At 52.8% G+C, this 16,265-nt stretch overlaps 1 protein-coding gene and 1 pseudogene across 5 annotated transcripts; both read left to right on the top strand.

The window, feature by feature from the left end:
- The first annotated feature begins 10 nt into the window (after positions 1-10).
- Positions 11-6,069, top strand: LOC126958743 (golgin subfamily A member 6D-like). Of its 5 annotated transcripts, XR_007727280.1 has the most exons (7): positions 11-873; positions 969-1,219; positions 1,327-1,434; positions 2,186-2,987; positions 4,040-4,103; positions 4,533-4,592; positions 6,019-6,069. XR_007727280.1 is itself a non-coding variant. In XM_050797288.1 (4 exons), exons 1-4 carry the CDS (start codon positions 807-809, stop codon positions 2,213-2,215), a joined length of 456 nt encoding a protein of 151 aa, XP_050653245.1. In that variant the 5' UTR covers positions 11-806; the 3' UTR covers positions 2,216-4,218. The 5 variants fall into 5 exon arrangements, 2 of the variants coding, with proteins under 2 accessions (XP_050653245.1, XP_050653244.1); XR_007727279.1 differs by lacking the exon at positions 6,019-6,069 and having other exon boundaries at positions 4,533-4,753; XR_007727278.1 differs by lacking the exon at positions 6,019-6,069 and having other exon boundaries at positions 2,186-4,103; positions 4,533-4,753.
- On the top strand, positions 5,463-15,647 carry LOC126958749 (golgin subfamily A member 2-like; annotated as a pseudogene).
- Positions 15,648-16,265: the final 618 nt, after the last annotated feature.

The following is a 16,265-nucleotide window of genomic DNA, read 5'->3' as shown; positions in this document are numbered from 1 at the left end:
AGAATCTCAGGGTTAGGGCTTACATTTTTTAAAAAATTGCATCATGGATGAAAACCATTATTTTATAGATTACACTTATATGGCTAGCTCATGAGTCTGTTTATTTCCTTCTGAGGTTCAAGCCAACACTTCAACTATTCCACGGTAATAATCGAGAGTAGAGTTTTTGTTTGTTTGTTTTTTATTTTGGGACGGGGCCTCCCTGTATCACCGGGGCTGGAGTGCAGTGGCGTGATCTTGGCTCACTGCAACCTCCAACTCCCAGGCTCAAGCGATCCTCCTGCCTCAGCCTCTCAAGTAGCTGGGACTACAGGTGCACACCACCACGCCTGGGTAACTTTTGTATTTGTAGAGACGGGGCTTTGCCATGTTTCCCAGACTGGTCTTGAACTCCTGATCTCAAGCAATCCACCCACCTCCACCTCCCAAAGTGGTGTTATTACAGGCATGAACCACCATCCTTGGCCTGAAATCTTTAAAAAAATTATTTAATTTTTTATTTCTAAAGCAAAGAAACTCGACAGTAGAGATCTTTATTGACCAAGTTGTACATTAAGCCGGGCTCTAGACCTTTTAAAGGGCACTATGTGGAACAGCCCAGGCTCCCCAGATCTGAACTTCTCACTATTTACTATTCGATTTGATTCTAGGAAGTCGGCGTGCAACAGTCTTAGGTTCCCTGCCTCCAGACCCTATTTTCCTGCCTCACAGAGGTTTATGTTACTGTCCTTTCGGGTGAATCCCTTCTCTTTCTGCACTTGCTTGGCTTTTCTCCCAAAGGTTCAAATCAGACAGTTGGAATCTTGATGTTTGAGAAAGCAGAATTGAAGACAGCACTGTATCACACTGAATGTGCTCCCAGGCAGTTTGAAGGTGGGAATCTGGGCACCCATCATCCTTCAACCTGGCGCTTTGACAGGCTTTTAGGGGTAGTCCTTTGGGCCCCATCTCAACTTCTCTCATTTCAGGAGAGTCCATGGATCTGGCCAGCCGCCTGCAGTATTTGCAGCAGTTTACAGGAGAGTTGGAACGAACTCTCTTTGCTGTCTCCACGCAGCAGAAGAACATGGACAGGGTGAGTCGTACAGCCTGCCCCATCCCCTGGCAGCCCAGCTTCCCAGATGGAGGAGTTGAAGCTGGTTATGAAGCTCTTGATGCTAACCAGCAGTTACAGCAGGCCATGGAGGAGCGGGCACAGCTGGAAGCACACCTGGGGCAGGTGAGGCTTTGCGGAGGGAGGGATGTGGAAGGAAGATAACCCCAGGTGGCCAGGAGCAGGTGAGGACCAGTGACAGCCCTTCCTAACTTCTGTGCCCATTCTTGCAGGTGATGGAGTCACTGAAACAACTACAGATGGAGAAAGATCAACACGCTGAGAATCTGAAAGGAGAGAGCACTTTGTGTTGGCAGAGGATGCGGGAGATGTCAGAGGAGGTGAGACCTGACCCTTCAGCCCCAACCACAGATAGGTCACTTGATTGTTCCAGGCATCTGTGAAATGGGAGGAGCACAGCCAGAGGGGGTTCATGGGTCTGGGCTTTGTGGAGGTAGGGGCAGAGAGGGAGACGGTAGCCTGTCCAGCCACCAGCCCTGCTCTCCAGGGCCCTTTCCCCCTGTGCTTTGGGCAGGTGCACACGTTGAGGGAGGAGAGGGCACATAGCATGAGTCGAGTACAGGAACTGGAGACGAGCTTGGCTGAACTAAGGAACCAGATGGGTGAGCTGGGGCTGGGGTGACCTGGGAGCAGGACTGGCGTCAGAGGGCTGTGGGGGTGGCTTAGAATGCCCCAGGGAGGTGGGCGCATGGAAAGGCTTTGAGGCAGAGGGAAAGAGGTCTGTGCCAGGAGATGGCAAGTCTTGTCATCTTCATGAGCCTCAATGTCCCCATCAGCCAAGAGGAAAAAATTGTCAGCCACCCACAGGTGTCTCTATCTGAAAGTGGCTTGGAAGATTGGCTACCATCAGGGTGTGAGGAATCATTAGCAGGGAGGCCAAGTATGGGGAGTTTGAGGGGAGGAGTGGATCAAGAGAAGGATTTTTTTTTTTTTTTTTTTTGAGAATGCAGAGGGTTTTTTTGAGAATCATTAGCAGGGAGGCCAAGTCTGGGGAGCCTGAGAGGAGATGTGTACCAAGAGGAGGGTTTTTTTGAGAATCCAGAGGCCCTTATTGTCTGCTTCCTTTCTCAGCTGAATCCTCACCCCTGGAGCCCCCAGTAGGGGGCACAGCCCTCATGTGAAGTGGCACTTCTGAAGGGACCTGTGAGCCAGAGCCCTGCTTTGATGGCTGTGGGCGAGAGGGGATCATTTTTCTGATCTGCCTCCATCCTTCCCAGTGCCATGGGAGGCAGACACCAAGTTCTGGCGTCTCCAGCTGCAGCAGCAGCTAAAGCAGAGGCTGAGCACCTGTGGAAGGAGCTGGAGAGTGTGGCAGGACAGCTCCAGTGGGCCCACATGCAAGACAATGAGGGCTTGAAACGCCTGAACTGGGAGCAGGAGGAGAGGCTGCTGGAGCTGAGCTCTGAGGGGAGCAGGCGGAGGTACGCAGGCAAACCCTGGGGACCATGCAGAACGACCTCACCACCATCAGCCCTGCACTCTCCCAGAACCCTGAGCTCAAGGAGCAGCTGCAGAGAGCAGCTTTGTAAAACTGGTGCATCCCACCTGGGGAGACTGTCCTCCTCCCTAGCCCTCCAAGACTTTGTTTCCCCACCTGTTAAGTGGGGGCAGTGTAGCCCTCATGTGAAGTGACACTTCTGAAGGGACCTGTGAGCCAGAGCCCTGCTTTGATGGCTGTGGGGGAGAGGGGATCATTTTTCTAAACTGCCTCCATCCTTCCCGGTGCCATGGGAGGCAGACACCAAGTTCTGGGATCTCCAGCTGCAGTGGGAGGCGTGATTGCTTGTCTCTGTCCAGAACAATGAGAACATGGAGATCACCAGTGCACTTTAGTCTGAGCAGCACGTCAAGGAGGAGCTGCCAGAGAAGCTGGGTGAGCTGTAGGAGATGGTAATCCCCACTGATTATGCCACTGTAAGGGAGAAGGCAAGGGAGAAGAGAGAGGCAGACAGCTACATTGTACATTGCCCAGACTACTACTTCCTTGTCACTGTCCTCTGCCCAGGAGGGGCCCAGTTAGGGTCACCTGCGGCACAGACTGGCCTTCTGGAAGAACAGTGCCTTTCTCCTCCCTGACTTTGGTGCACCTTCCTCCAGCCTGCTGTGGCTGCCACAGGTCAGAACCTGCTGCTGTCTTTTGCTGAGCTCCAGGGGGAGTGAGGTCCTCATGTGTTCATGAAAGAGGCTGTGCAGCCCCTGCTTTGAGCTTTGGCCATTCGAAATTCTGCCTAGCAGCCCAAGGCCTGGGCAAACCATATCCACACCCCCAAGTGGCTCCAAGCATGCGTGACTGTCAGTCTGACTGCACCAGCATCTGTCCTACCTGTTCCACACTCTTGTGTCCATGGCACCAAGGCACCTTCTCTCCCGCATGGCCCCCTAACACCCTGCGCTCTGTTCTGTGACAGACGCCAAAGACCATGCTGCGTCTGTATAGCCACCTGCTGATGACACCGTGTTACCTGGTGGTGTCCCTTGCCCTGGTGCCAGTCTCGCTAGTATAGTGGCACCTCAGGTTCATGCCTCCTCCTCTGCCTACTGCCCTCCTGTACCTACTATGGATTCTCTTCTTTTTTCACAAGTAGTTTGTTCCCTAGGGCGAAGTGCCCTTCCTGGGGACTGGGATGGGGGAAGGCTGAACCTGGGCTTTTCCTTGAGGTTTGGGGACATAGAATATTGTTGGAATGAGCTTGGTAACTTGGCTCACCCTGCCCTCGGTGATTCTTACAGAAATTGAGTGACCATCTCATATGTTTCTTCCCACATAGAATGATGATGCTAGCCCCAATCTCATGGATGAAAGTAAGTGAGTGTCTCCTATCAGGGCAGCAGTCTCTAGGCTGAGGAAGTCAGGGAGACCACTGTCTAAGACCTTCTTTCCCATTGAGCCACCTGCACTCCTGACGTCTGTGTCTCTGCCCTTAGGACCTTCTCATCAACCGAGAGCCTGCAACAACTCTCCCAACAGCTCAATGGCGTTGCTTCTGAGGTACTTCAGAAATTGTGGCCCAGAGGGGAGTGCGGGGAGAAGGAAAGTATGATAGAAAGAAGCTGAGGCAGGGATCACAAGAGAGAAGGAAGATCCTGGGACCAGCCGATTTGCTGGGCAATGTTGAGGAAGTTGCCTCTTCCCTGAGGCTTCTTCCTTGAAGCTGTTCATATGAAGGAGTTGGACCCTGTGGCTGGTTACATCATTTTATGTAACCTCCTGTAGAAACACCGGATGAGAGCTGCTTGGGAGGGAAGGATGGTGGGGAGATAAGAACCATGAAAGAAGTTGGCACAAAGAGGTTACAGGATGAAGGGTCCAAGTTATGCAGAAAAGAAAATGTTGCCAGTTGCTGGGGAAGAAAGGAAGTCAGAGGGCTCAGACACTGCGGGGACAGAAGATCTCCATGCGCACCCTCATCTCTTGTAGTCAGCAACACGTATCTATGTGGAGGGTCCTGCATCATCTGCTACCTTGAAGGATCTGGAGGTAAGAGGCCCTGGGCCATGACCCAATGACCCTGCAGGCCAGCCCTCCAACCTCCTCCCACAGCGGGGGCTGGGTGCCCCTCTGCCAGCTGAGACAGCTCACACACACCCCAACCCTAATGATTGCTCTCTCTACCTCTCCCCTCAATCCTCCTCCAACTCCTCTCTTCATGTGCCTCAGAGCAGATACCAAGAGGTAACAGTCACCCTGGGCTCAAGTTATATAACAATCAGTCAACTGAATAAAACCATCAAGTCATTGGTAAGAGTTCAATGGGGTCCACTGATTCCACACTGCAAGTCCTGGGCTCCAGTTTCCCCTTAGGGCCCTGAAGAAAGGACTGGGGGTCCCTGATGCCAAGGGCAAATGGGGAGCTGGGGGGCCGTGGCCTCAGCTGGAGGGACCCCAGAGCACAGAGCATGCATCATGGCTCTTCTGTTGCTGCCTTCTTTGCCTACTGTCTCTTCTCCAGACACCCCTGCTCCAGCTCCTGCCACACATGCCCTGGGGTTGTGGCGTCTCAGGGAAGCACTGGCCTGATTGGTTTTCAGGAGCCCTGTATTTCCACCCTGACCCAGGCCCTAATTTGTTCTTTGATTCTGGACAAGCCACCTCTCCTTGGGCTTGTGTTTCCCAAGGAGGTAGAGTTAGAGAGTATTAAAAGTCTCTGTTAGCTCTGAGAGTCCATGATTTAAAGGTCCAGTAGAATGTAAACCTCAGGGCCAAGGGATCCTGTCTGTCCTTTTCTGTCCTATATCTCTGCTGTGAAGAACCATACCTGGCCCGTATGTGCTCAGTCTATGTTTGTTGAGTGAATGCACCTTTCTAAATCATAAGCTGGTAGAAGGGTGAGCTTTTCTCAGACTCCATCTCTAAAGGTTTATGTTACTGTCCTTTCGGGAGAATCCAGATTCAGACTTTCAGTTCTGTGGCTGTGGGCCAAAACCAACAAAGACCCAAATCCTCTGTCCTTGGGAGCTTGAGGAGAGTTGACCAGTTCATGGTCCCAGTGGGTCTGAGACCTTTGCCTTTAAAATCCACTTCTGGCCTCTGCCTACTGCTTCCTGGCCTGGGGAATAGAGTTGAAGGGGCCACCCTTGGTCACCTTCCTTTGACTCTCCCAAGGAAATAACACATCCAAGAAATTGTGGATCAACTGGAAGTAGTAACGTGATTTCTTTGCTCAAAGCATGACTGCTGGGTTTGGGGGGCACTCAGATGTAGAGGCCCCAGTCTCGTCTTGCCCACTCCCAGCCTGGAGAAGAAGGCTTATCCCCCAGATTCCACCTCATCCCCACAGGGTCCCTGATAACCTGGTCCCATGGGTGGGCCTGTCCTGGGGCATTGGTGGCATTCAGGGGGCAAGTCCCTTGCTGAGCCATCTCTGCCTCCCCCTAGTAAGAGCTCTGTCTTCCTCTTCCTACAGGAAAAGCAAGAAAGCCAGCAAAACCAGGGAGCCCTAAAGAGGCAATTACAGGTGAGTGGAGGGTGTGAAGTTCCCTCCTGTCCTCTGGAGAATGTTGCTTTCCTTCTCTTTCAGCATTTGCTTGGCTTTTCTCCCAAAGGTTCAAATCAGGTAACTGGAATTTTGATGTTTGAGAAAGCAGAATTGAATACAGCACTGTATCACACTGAACATGCTGCCAGGCAGTTTGAAGGTGGGAATCTGGGCACCCATCATCCTTCAACCTGGCGCTTTGACAGGCCTTTAGGCCTTTGGGCCCCATCTCAACCTCTTTCATTCTAGAAGAGGCCGAGGATCTGGCCAGCCATCTGCAGTATTCCTGGAAGCATGTGGGTGAGTTGCAACGGGAGCAGAGGAAGGCAGATAGGGTAAGTCCAACCACCTGCCCCAAACCCTGGCAGCCCGGCTTTCCAGATGGAGGAGTGAGGGACCTTTAGGTCCCTTCTGCAGGATGGAGTGTCCTGCCCAGAAAGCAGCATGGGCCATTTCTTGCTGCTTTCGTGCGTGGTTGTTAGAGTCAGCCTGGGGCTGTGTCGGCTGCTGTGGGTGAGTTGGGGGCACTGTTGGGAGCGAACACTGGATGCAGAGCTCGGAGGCCAAGTGCCTCCCCTGCCCTTACCTGGCTGTGGCCTTGGCCAAGTCCTAGGTGGGGGTATGGTACTTGCACTGTGAAGGTACAGAAGAGTATCTTTAGTATGTTACCATTTGTGTAGAAAGAGGGAACGTGTGTGTGTGTTTGTGTGTGTACTATGATAATATACAGAAAACATGTCTGCAAGGATTTGTAGAAAACTTAGGAGAGAGGAACGGGGTGGCTGGGAGATATTTCCCTTCTGTATTTTCTGAGTTTTGGACTATGGGTGTGTACCCTTCAAAAACTGAACACCAGATTATACCCCTTTCTTTCTGTGCCCCCACCCCCAGCTGTTAAAAGTGGAGGGTGTCCAGCTTCTTGGCGTCTTGAACAAAGAATTGGACAAAATGCACAAAGTGAGGAAGGAATGGAGGGATTTATTGAAACTGAAAGCACACTCCACAGTGTGGGAGTGCACCTGAGCATAAGGGCTCAAAGGCACCGTTAAAGAATTTTTGGGAGTTTACCCCCTAGAGGATTCCATTGGTTACTTCGGGTATGCCCTATGTAAATGGAGAGGATGAAGTAAAGTTACAAAGTCGTTTAGCCATAGGCCCCATAGGGAGGATATTTCCTGTTATAGCTGAAGTGTGAACAGGCCTTATGTTGCCTGCCTCCAGATCCTATTTTCCTGCCTGACAGCGAAAAAATGGGCTTAGAAAATCAGATATACCTGAGTGTTCAAATCCCAACTCTGTCTGATGATCTTAGGCAAGCACTTAACCTCTGACACGCCATGTTTTTCAACTACACAATAGAGGTGATAATGGTAACTGCCTGCTATGGTGGTTGTGAGGATTAAATGGGATTGCTAGCATGGTGCCTGGTGAAGCACTCAATAAAGGTTCCAACAGTGGCAGTCATAACGGTAATAACAATAGCAATATTCTCTGATCTCTCTGGGCCTCTGGTAACCAGCTATAAATTTGATCTCCTTCCCTGTCCCTTCCACCCTTACTGAGTTCTTTGAGAAACAAATGAGACTGTGGGCTTGGAAATGCCTTGAAAACATGTCAGGCGTGATTGAGAGTGAGGAAGTGTTACTGTGGAATAGTCACTGTAGCTGTCGTTCCTGGTCTGCCAGCTGCTCCTCTGCCTGCTGTATCCTGACTTCACCTTTCTGTATTTTCAGTACAACAACCAGTTAACCGGAGACAGTGATGCCCTCAGGCTGAAGTTATACAAGAACAGGTAGGACGGGGGACGGTGGGATGGGAGGTCTGGGGCCCTTAGCATGGGTGATGTGCTGGGAGGTGGGAGGGGTGCAGGTGAGCTTGGTGAGGTGGTCATACAGGTTTGCATGTGTGCACAGGCTAAGCTCTAGTGCTGGCTGTGCCCCTGACTCATGGTATACTTGGGCAACTCATGTCTTCTCTCTGGTGTGCCACCTGTGACTTTTGATTCCTGAGGTCCCTTCCAGTGCCACGGTTCTGTGGTTGTGGGGTGTGGGTAGAGGGTTGATCACCAAAGCAGCACTTTCTGTTCTTTGTTCATTCCTTTCTCTACTGCCTCTGGCCATAGCAACAGCAATAAGGAGCTGAAGCAGGAGAACTCAGCTTTGGCAGAGCAGCTTCCAGTTGTACTGACTGACAAGGCAGGGATGCAGCGTAACTTGGAGGAGCTGAAAAAGAAACTAGAACTCACTGACCTCACGCTTCAACAGGCGAGAGGCTGCAGCCCCGGGGGTGGTGGGAGCCCCATTCAGCTGGGGACATGGGCTAGGGATCATGCAGGGTATAGGGAGGCTCCAGCCAAGAGCTGGAAAATTTGGGTCCTTGTTCTGGTCCTGCCATAGAATCCTCTAGAGACTGCTAAAAATCTACAAACTGGGGCCCTGCCATAGACCTGGGGAATCAGAATCTCAGGGTTAGGGCTTACATTTTTTAAAAAATTGCATCATGGATGAAAACCATTATTTTATAGATTACACTTATATGGCTAGCTCATGAGTCTGTTTATTTCCTTCTGAGGTTCAAGCCAACACTTCGACTATTCCATGGTAATAATAGAGTAGAGTTCTTGTTTGTTTGTCTGTTTGTTTGTTTTGGGATGGGGTCTTGCTCTGTCACCGGGGCTGGAGTGCAGTGGCGTGATCTTGGCTCATTGCAGCCTTTACCTTCCAGGCTCAAGCGATCCTCCTGCCTCAGCCCCTCAAGTAGCTGGGACTATAGGCACACACCACCACGCCTGGGTAATTTTTGTATTTGTAGAGACACGGCTTCGCCATATTGCCCAGGCTGGTCTCGAACTCCTGAGCTCAAGCAATCCACTCACCTCAGCCTCCCAAAGTGTTGGGATTACAGGCACGAGCCACCATGCCCAGCCTGAGATCTCTTTAAAATTATTTTTTATTTCTAAAGCAAAGCAACTTCACAGTAGAGATCTTTATTGACCAAGTTGTACATTGAGCCTAGCTTGAGCCCTTTTAAGTGGCACTGTGTGGAACGGCCCAGCCTCCTCAGATAGAAACTTCTCTTTCTTTACCATTCAGTTGTCTAGCTGGTGTGAAGGCCCTAATGCTAACCAGCAGTTACAGCAGCCCATGGAGGAATGGGCACAGCTGGAATCTACCTGGGGCAGGTGAGGCTTTGCAGAGGGAGGGATGTGGAAGGAAGGTGACCCCAGGGGGCCAGTAACAGGTGAGGACCAGTGACAGCCCTTCCTGACTTCTGTGCCCATTCTTGTAGGTGATGGAGTGGCTGAAGTATCTGCAAATGGAGAGAGACCAGTATGCCCAGTATCTGCACGGAGAGAGTGCCATGTGGTGGCAGAGGATGCGGGAGATGTCAGAGAAGGTGAGACCTGACCCTTCAGCCCCAACCACAGATAAGTCACTTGATTGTTCCAGGCATCTGTGAAATGGGAGGAGCACAGCCAGAGGGGGTTCATGGGTCTGGGCTTTGTGGAGGTAGGGGCAGAGAGGGAGACGGTAGCCTGTCCAGCCACCAGCCCTGCTCTCCAGGGCCCTTTCCCCCTGTGCTTTGGGCAGGTGCACACGTTGAGGGAGGAGAGGGCACATAGCATGAGTCGAGTACAGGAACTAGAGACGAGCTTGGCTGAACTAAGGAACCAGATGGGTGAGCTGGGGCTGGGGTGACCTGGGAGCAGGACTGGCGTCAGAGGGCTGTGGGGATGGCTTAGAATGCCCCAGGGAGGTGGGCGCATGGAAAGGCTTTGAGGCAGAGGGAAAGAGGTCTGTGCCAGGAGATGGCAAGTCTTGTCATCTTCATGAGCCTCAATGTCCCCATCAGCAAAGAGGAAAAAGTGCCTGTTGTCAGCCACACACAGTTGTCTGTACCTGAAAGTGGCTTGGAAGTCTGGCTACCATCAGGGCGTGAGGAGTCGTTAGCAGCAGGGAGGCCAAGTTTGGGGAACCTGAGATGGGCTATGCACCAAGAGGAGGGTTTTTTTTTTGAGAATCCAGAGGCCCGTATTCCTTATTGTCTGCTTCCTTTCTCAGCTGAACCCCCACCCCCGGAGCCCCCAGCAGGGCCCTCCGAGGTGGAGCAGCAGCTACAAACAGAGGCTGAGCACGTGCGGAAGGAGCCGGAGAATCTGGCAGGACAGCTTTAAGCCCAAGTGGAAGAAAATGAGGGCTTGAGTCTCCTGAACTGGGAGCAGGAGGAGAGGTTGCTGGAACAGGAGGAGAGGCTGCTGGAGCAGGAGAGGCTTCTGGAGCAGGAGTGGAAGGCCGCTTCCTTTCTCAGCTGAACCCCCACCCCCGGAGCTCCCAGCAGGGTCCTCCGAGGTGGAGCAGCAACTACAAGCAGAGGCTGAGCACCTGCGGAAGGAGCTGGAGAATCTGACAGGACAGCTTTAAACCCAAGTGCAAGAAAATGAGGGCTTGAGTCGCCTGAACCAAGAGCAGGAGGAGAGGTTGCTGGAACAAGAGGAGAGGCTGCTGGAGCAGGAGGAGAGGCTGCTGGAGCAGGAGGAGAGGCTGCTGGAGCAGGAGGAGAGGCTGCTGGAGCAGGAGGAGAGGCTGCTGGAGCAGGAGCGGAAGGCCGCTTCCTTTCTCAGCTGAACCCTCGCCCCCGGAGTCCCCAGCAGGGTCCTCCAAGGTGGAGCAGCAGCTACAAGCAGAGGCTGAGCACTTGCGGAAGGAGCTGGAGAATCTGACAGGACAGCTTTAAGCCCAAGTGCAAGAAAATGAGGGCTTGAGTCACCTGAACCAAGAGCAGGAGGAGAGGTTGCTGGAACAAGAGGAGAGGCTGTTGGAGCTGGAGCGGAAGGCCGAGCTCTGGGAGGAGCAGGTGGAGGCGCTCAGGCAAACCGTGCAGAACGACCGTACCACCATCAGCCGCGCGCTCTCCCAGAAACACGAACTGAAGAAGCATCTGGGCGAGCTGAAGGAGATGGTAACCCTCGCCCAATTCAAGAAGGGCAGGGAGGTGGGTACCAGCCTCTGGGGAAGGGAAGTGGGAGGCCAGAGGCAGCTGCCTCTGATGAGCAGTACATGTGACCCCAGCACCCTCCAGGGCAGTGCCATGACTATTTCTTGCTTCCTGCCCTCTGACTTTTAGAGGTGGGTAGCCTTGGACTCCTCCCAATATCCTCTAGCTGGCTATCATCCCAGCTAGAGACATGGAGCCCTCCAATCACAGGGAAAAGACAGTGGTATAAGAGGCTCCTTAGATTCAAACTGAATTCTGGCCTCGGCTCCACTGCTCACTATTGAACTGCTTTCCATCTCTAAGTCTTGGTTTCTTTCACTTAAAAAGGAAATGAGCATTTTCCTCGCAGAGGCGCTCAGGATTAAATGAGATAATACGTGGAAAGCATTAGGCATGTAGCACACGTAGCAGATGGGGGTTGGCTCCTGCTTTTCCACCTGTGGCTTACAGGTTAAATGGTGGAAAAAGGGTGTGTGATTTGAGGCTGGGGAAGGCGGCATGGGGCTCTCGGCAAGGGAGGCAGTCACTTAGGCCTGGAACAAGGGGCCAGGGGCCTGGGCAGGCGACAGTGTCCCACGGTGCCCTTGTTACCCTGTTTCTGGGCCCAGAATCTGGAAGCCAGCCACCGCTTGACCTCACACCCAGCGTCTTCTTGCAGGTGGAGCTGAAGAGCCAAGAGGCTCAGAGCCTGCCGCAGCAGCGAAACCAGTGCCGGGGCCACCTGCAGCCGTGCTATCAGCAGCTGATCTCTGAGAAAGAGGCACTGCACAGGCAGTTACTTCTGCAGATCCAGCTCGTGGACCAGCTGCAGCACCAGAGAAAAGAGTAGCAGAGATGGCCCGCCAAGAGTTGCAGGAGACCCAGGAAACGGAGTTGCTGAGGGCAGGTGCCCGAGGGAGATGAGACCTGGCAGCCTCTGTGCCTTCTCATTCTCTTTCCTGACCCCTTAGGAGCGCCTAGAAGCAGAACCAGTAGCTACAGGCCCAGTTGAGCTTCATGGCTCTCCCTGGGGAAGGTACGGGGGAGACCACTCAGAGGAAGAGGAGAGAGCCCCAGGAGGAGCGGGGGGCTGTTAGCAGCATAGGATTGAGGAGTTGGAAGAGACCCTTAGAAGAGCTGGTCATTATGCAGACCGGTTGTCTGCACTAAGTTCGGCATCAATATGGTGACCTGGGAGCGGGGGACCACCAGGTTGCCTAAGGATGGGTAAACTGGCCCAGGTCAGAAGTGGAGCAGGTCAGAACTCCCAGGTCGATAGGTAGTGGGACTGTGCCTGGGCAACATAACAGGACCTTGGCTCTTTAAAAAAATACAATAAAAATACAGAACAGCTGCTCATTCCTCTCTGGGGAGGGGCTGACCTAGGGTTACACAGTGAGGGTGGGAGCAGAGGTGGGCCCACTGTACCTCCCTTGTTGGGTTGTCTGAGGACCCCTCTGGTCACCACCCCCCACCTCCATAGGAGATGGACTGCAGAGTGAGGAGGAGGAGGAGGAGCCTTGGTCCATGCTGAGCATCCTAGAGGACCTGGAGAACTGGGAGGCCATGGTGAGCCTGACTCCCCCTGCCCCACCTTTGCTGCCTCCCTCTCTGCTCCCTCCCAGACACCCTTATGCTCTTGGTTTTTCTGCCTTCTGATTTCTTTGGACTCTCACCCCTTCCCTCAGAGCCAGTGGTCAGACTCCATTTCACCTGAGACCCAACAGGTGCACCCTGTGAGGCCCCAAGGGAAGGGCTTCTCTCTACTGCCCTGGCCCGTTCATCCCGTGTATCCCCCTACAAGAATGCGCACCTCCTGCCCACTAGTGACTTTTTAAAACTTGGCTTTAGCCAGTGCCGAAGAGGAGCAGGCACAGCCACATGGGCGGCTGAAAGAGCAAAGGGTGCACTGCCAGCGCCTTCTCACCTGGTGGCCTTGGCCCAAAAGCAGCCAGAGGCGGCCACCTCAGCCCCAGGGACTGGGGGCGATTCTGTGTGGGCAGAGCCACGGGGCCTTGCAGGGGACCATGGAGAAGCTGCAGGTGAGTGAGTCTTTCCTGGCATGGCCAAGAAGGGTGGGGGCAGGGCAGGTTGTTGCGGGGATGTGACCCCGTTATTTTGACTCCAGAGCCGCTTTATGGAGCTCATGCGGGAGAAGGAGTGGGTGGAGAAACTGGAATGTCGCTGCATTCAGCTGTCTGGAGAAACAGGCACCATCAGTGAGCGAGAGGCTGGGGCACGGCCGGCGGAGCTGCAGGGTGGTCAGAGGGGCCCCAGTGTCTGAGCCCTGTCCTCCTGCAGGAAAGTACATCACATCATACCAGAGCCAGAGGTCAGTGCTGAAGACGTGGCACCAGGAGGATGAGTACGTAAGCAGGTTGGCCCAGGACAAGGAGGAGATGAAGGTAGGGTGCGCAACATCTCTGCAGGGGTGGGGGTGGGGGTGGGCGTGGGCATGGACGTGGCAGCTGAGCACCCCTCCCTCCAGGTGACGCTGCTAGAGCTGGTGTTGCAGCTTATGGGCGGCCACAACGAGTGGCATGGCAGATTCCTGGCAGTTGCCCAGAACCCTGCTGATGAGCCCGCTCCAGGGGACCCAGCCCCCCAGGAGATTGGGGCTGCCGACTCGCAGGGTGGTGAGTAGAGCCCTGGGGCAAGGTGTGCTGGCAGGATGAGGGGAGGCTCACACGGTGCTCTGAGCCCTGCCTCCCCGTCTCCAAAGATCTCCCACAGTGTGGAGCCTGAACAAGAAGAGGCCGGGGAGGGTTCTCCCCACAACAGCCCCACTGCACAGCAGATCATGCGGCTGCTTCATGAGGTGCAGAACCCCCAGGGGCACCCAGGCTTGGGCAGCAACCCCTGCATCCCCATTTTTTACTGGGCTCAGGAGAACAAGGTGAAGATAACAATCATCTAAAAGCCGGCCACTGTCAGCAAAGCCTGGAGAAGTGGGGCCAGAGGGTCTCCCCGACTATGTCCCTGCCACCCCTTCCCAGTTACCCCTTTACCCTTACAGTAGCAAAATAAGACCCCTATCTAATGAGGGAGACAGGTGCAGATGAGGTGAACATCATTGTCATCTAAAAACAGGCACAAAATTAAAAAAAAAAAGTTATGGGATTAAAAAAAAGTTATGGGAAAAAAAGTTACGGGATAAAGAAAGTTATGGGATTAAAGAAGTTATGAAAAAAGTTGTAAGAAAAAAGTTATGAAAAAAGTTAGTTATGGAAAAAAGTTATGGAAAAGTTATAGAAAAAAAGTTATGGGATTAAAAAATAGTCATGGATAAAAATTTAAAAAATAAAAAATAAAAAGCAGGCTACTGTCAGCAAAGCCTGGAGAAGTGGGCCTGGAGACTCTGCCCCTACCATGTCCCTATCACCCCTTCCCAGTCACCCTTTTACCCTTAGAGTAGCAAGACAAGCCCCTGTCTAATGGGGTGAGACACACAAGTGCAGACCCTTTGCCGCCTTGGCCAGGGCTGAGTCCTTAAATTTCTGGATGATGATGATTGTTATTTAAGAGCTAGAGGCTCAGAGTTTATTTCTTTCGAGGAAGCCTCATGGCCTCTCTGATGGCCTTAATTTCACCAAAGCAATTTTTCCCTCATGGGAGCTCCCATCTTACTCAGAGAGGCAGTTGAGGCAGGACAATGGAGCTAATGTAGACCAGGCGAGGGCACGAGCTGCTGGAGGTGGGTCCCCTTCCTCAGTGTACACATTGTATCTGTGCAACATTTTGTATATTCTGGGGGTAGGGCTGCCCCCTGGGTCATACATAGCGGAGGTTGGAGTTGGCACATGGGGAGCAGGTTCTAATAATTATTTGTGGCTGGGAAACTTATTTGATAGCATATGGCAGAGGAAGGAGGCAGGGATGGGGTTGTGGCTCCATGGTGATGAGACTCCTGTTTATTTTGCTTTTTATTTAGGAATAAATAGCTTTTGGCCATACTGCTCAGCCTGGTGTGTTCCTGTTTCCTTCACTGGCTCCTGGAGTTTGTGCCACTGAACGGGGAGCGCCAGAGTATCTGAACATGTCCAACCGGGCTGATGGGGACCTTCCAGGCCTGTTACCTGTATGCTGCCTGGTGACACCTGGGGGATTCCACGGGGACTGCCGTGGTGCCTGTGGGACACAGTCCAGCCCTGACAGCCAACAGGCTCAGAAGCCTGATCTACCGGTGGCTGGGAAGGCAGGTACCAGCACCCAAGGGCACTGACTTCCATCCAGCCCAGGCGTCTTCCATTCCATCCTCCTCCCTCCCTTGCCTGTCTGTGCCTGGTGGCCTGTTTTTTCTGTCCCTCCAGAGTGCCAGCTGCCCTGCAGGCTTCCTCCAGGCTGAGTTAATGGCCCTGCGCCCTTGTGGCGAGAACCAGCTTCACAGGATGAGCCAGCTAAGCTCCAGGGGCTTTCCAGGAAAAGTGTCCCTTGGAAAGGATGTGGCCTTTTCACTGCTCCCAACAACACTCTGTTAATAATGGCTTGGCCCTTCCCCTCCCCTGAGTTCCACAGAAAACACAGCTAGCAGAGGACGCATTTCCCGTCATTCAGGATGGGTTTGATTATCAGCCGAGGGACAGCAGGACTGGTAGAGACTGTCAGGCCACATGGCTGCCTGCACAGTACACCCATGCTTGGCAGGGGACTGAAGGGATGGCGGGGGCTGGCTGTCCACAGGCCGGGCATGACAGGGAGGCCTCACTGGAGGTGGCACACTTTGGAGGGGCAACGTTCCTGTTGGCTACTGAACTCTTCCTTTGGGCAATAAGTTGAATGTCAAAATGAGGAACTATGGGTCATTTACCTTGATGTGATATACCTGGCTCCTTGCCAAAGGATACCTTACTTTTGGTTTTGCTAAGGGAAGAGGAGACAAAACATGAAGGCACTTGTTGACTAAAAGGAAGTCTTGAAAAATGCTTCAGCATTGAAAAGAGAAATGGAAAAACTAGAAAAGAAACCATACTTCCCAGAAGCTCAAGAGAAAATGTCCCCTCTTTCCATATGGCCCACAGATGCCAACTGTGGGAGAGGGTGGCATGTTTAAAAACAGGCAGAATAAGAACCTATTCACAAGCCAGAGATTTGGAAGTGACATTAGCTACCCCTCTCCAGATATAGGGGAAAGTACAGATCCTTGGAAACCCTAGACCTCAGTCTATATTACTGGATTCTCTTTTGAGCAGCAGCTTGGAAAG

This window comes from Macaca thibetana, chromosome 7 (genome assembly GCF_024542745.1).
Source record: "Macaca thibetana thibetana isolate TM-01 chromosome 7, ASM2454274v1, whole genome shotgun sequence".
Lineage (NCBI taxonomy): Eukaryota > Metazoa > Chordata > Mammalia > Primates > Cercopithecidae > Macaca > Macaca thibetana.
This window is presented reverse-complemented; position numbering and strand designations above follow the sequence as displayed.

Excerpts from the sequence above, each read along its gene's own strand:
- LOC126958743 (XM_050797287.1), top strand. The coding sequence starts at position 807 with ATGTTTGAGAAAGCAGAATTGAAGACAGCACTGTATCACACTGAATGT. Across the intron at positions 874-968 it reads TGCTCCCAGGCAGTTTGAAG|GAGAGTCCATGGATCTGGCC; the intron begins GTGGGAATCTGG and ends CTCTCATTTCAG. Across the intron at positions 1,220-1,326 it reads TGGAAGCACACCTGGGGCAG|GTGATGGAGTCACTGAAACA; the intron begins GTGAGGCTTTGC and ends CCATTCTTGCAG.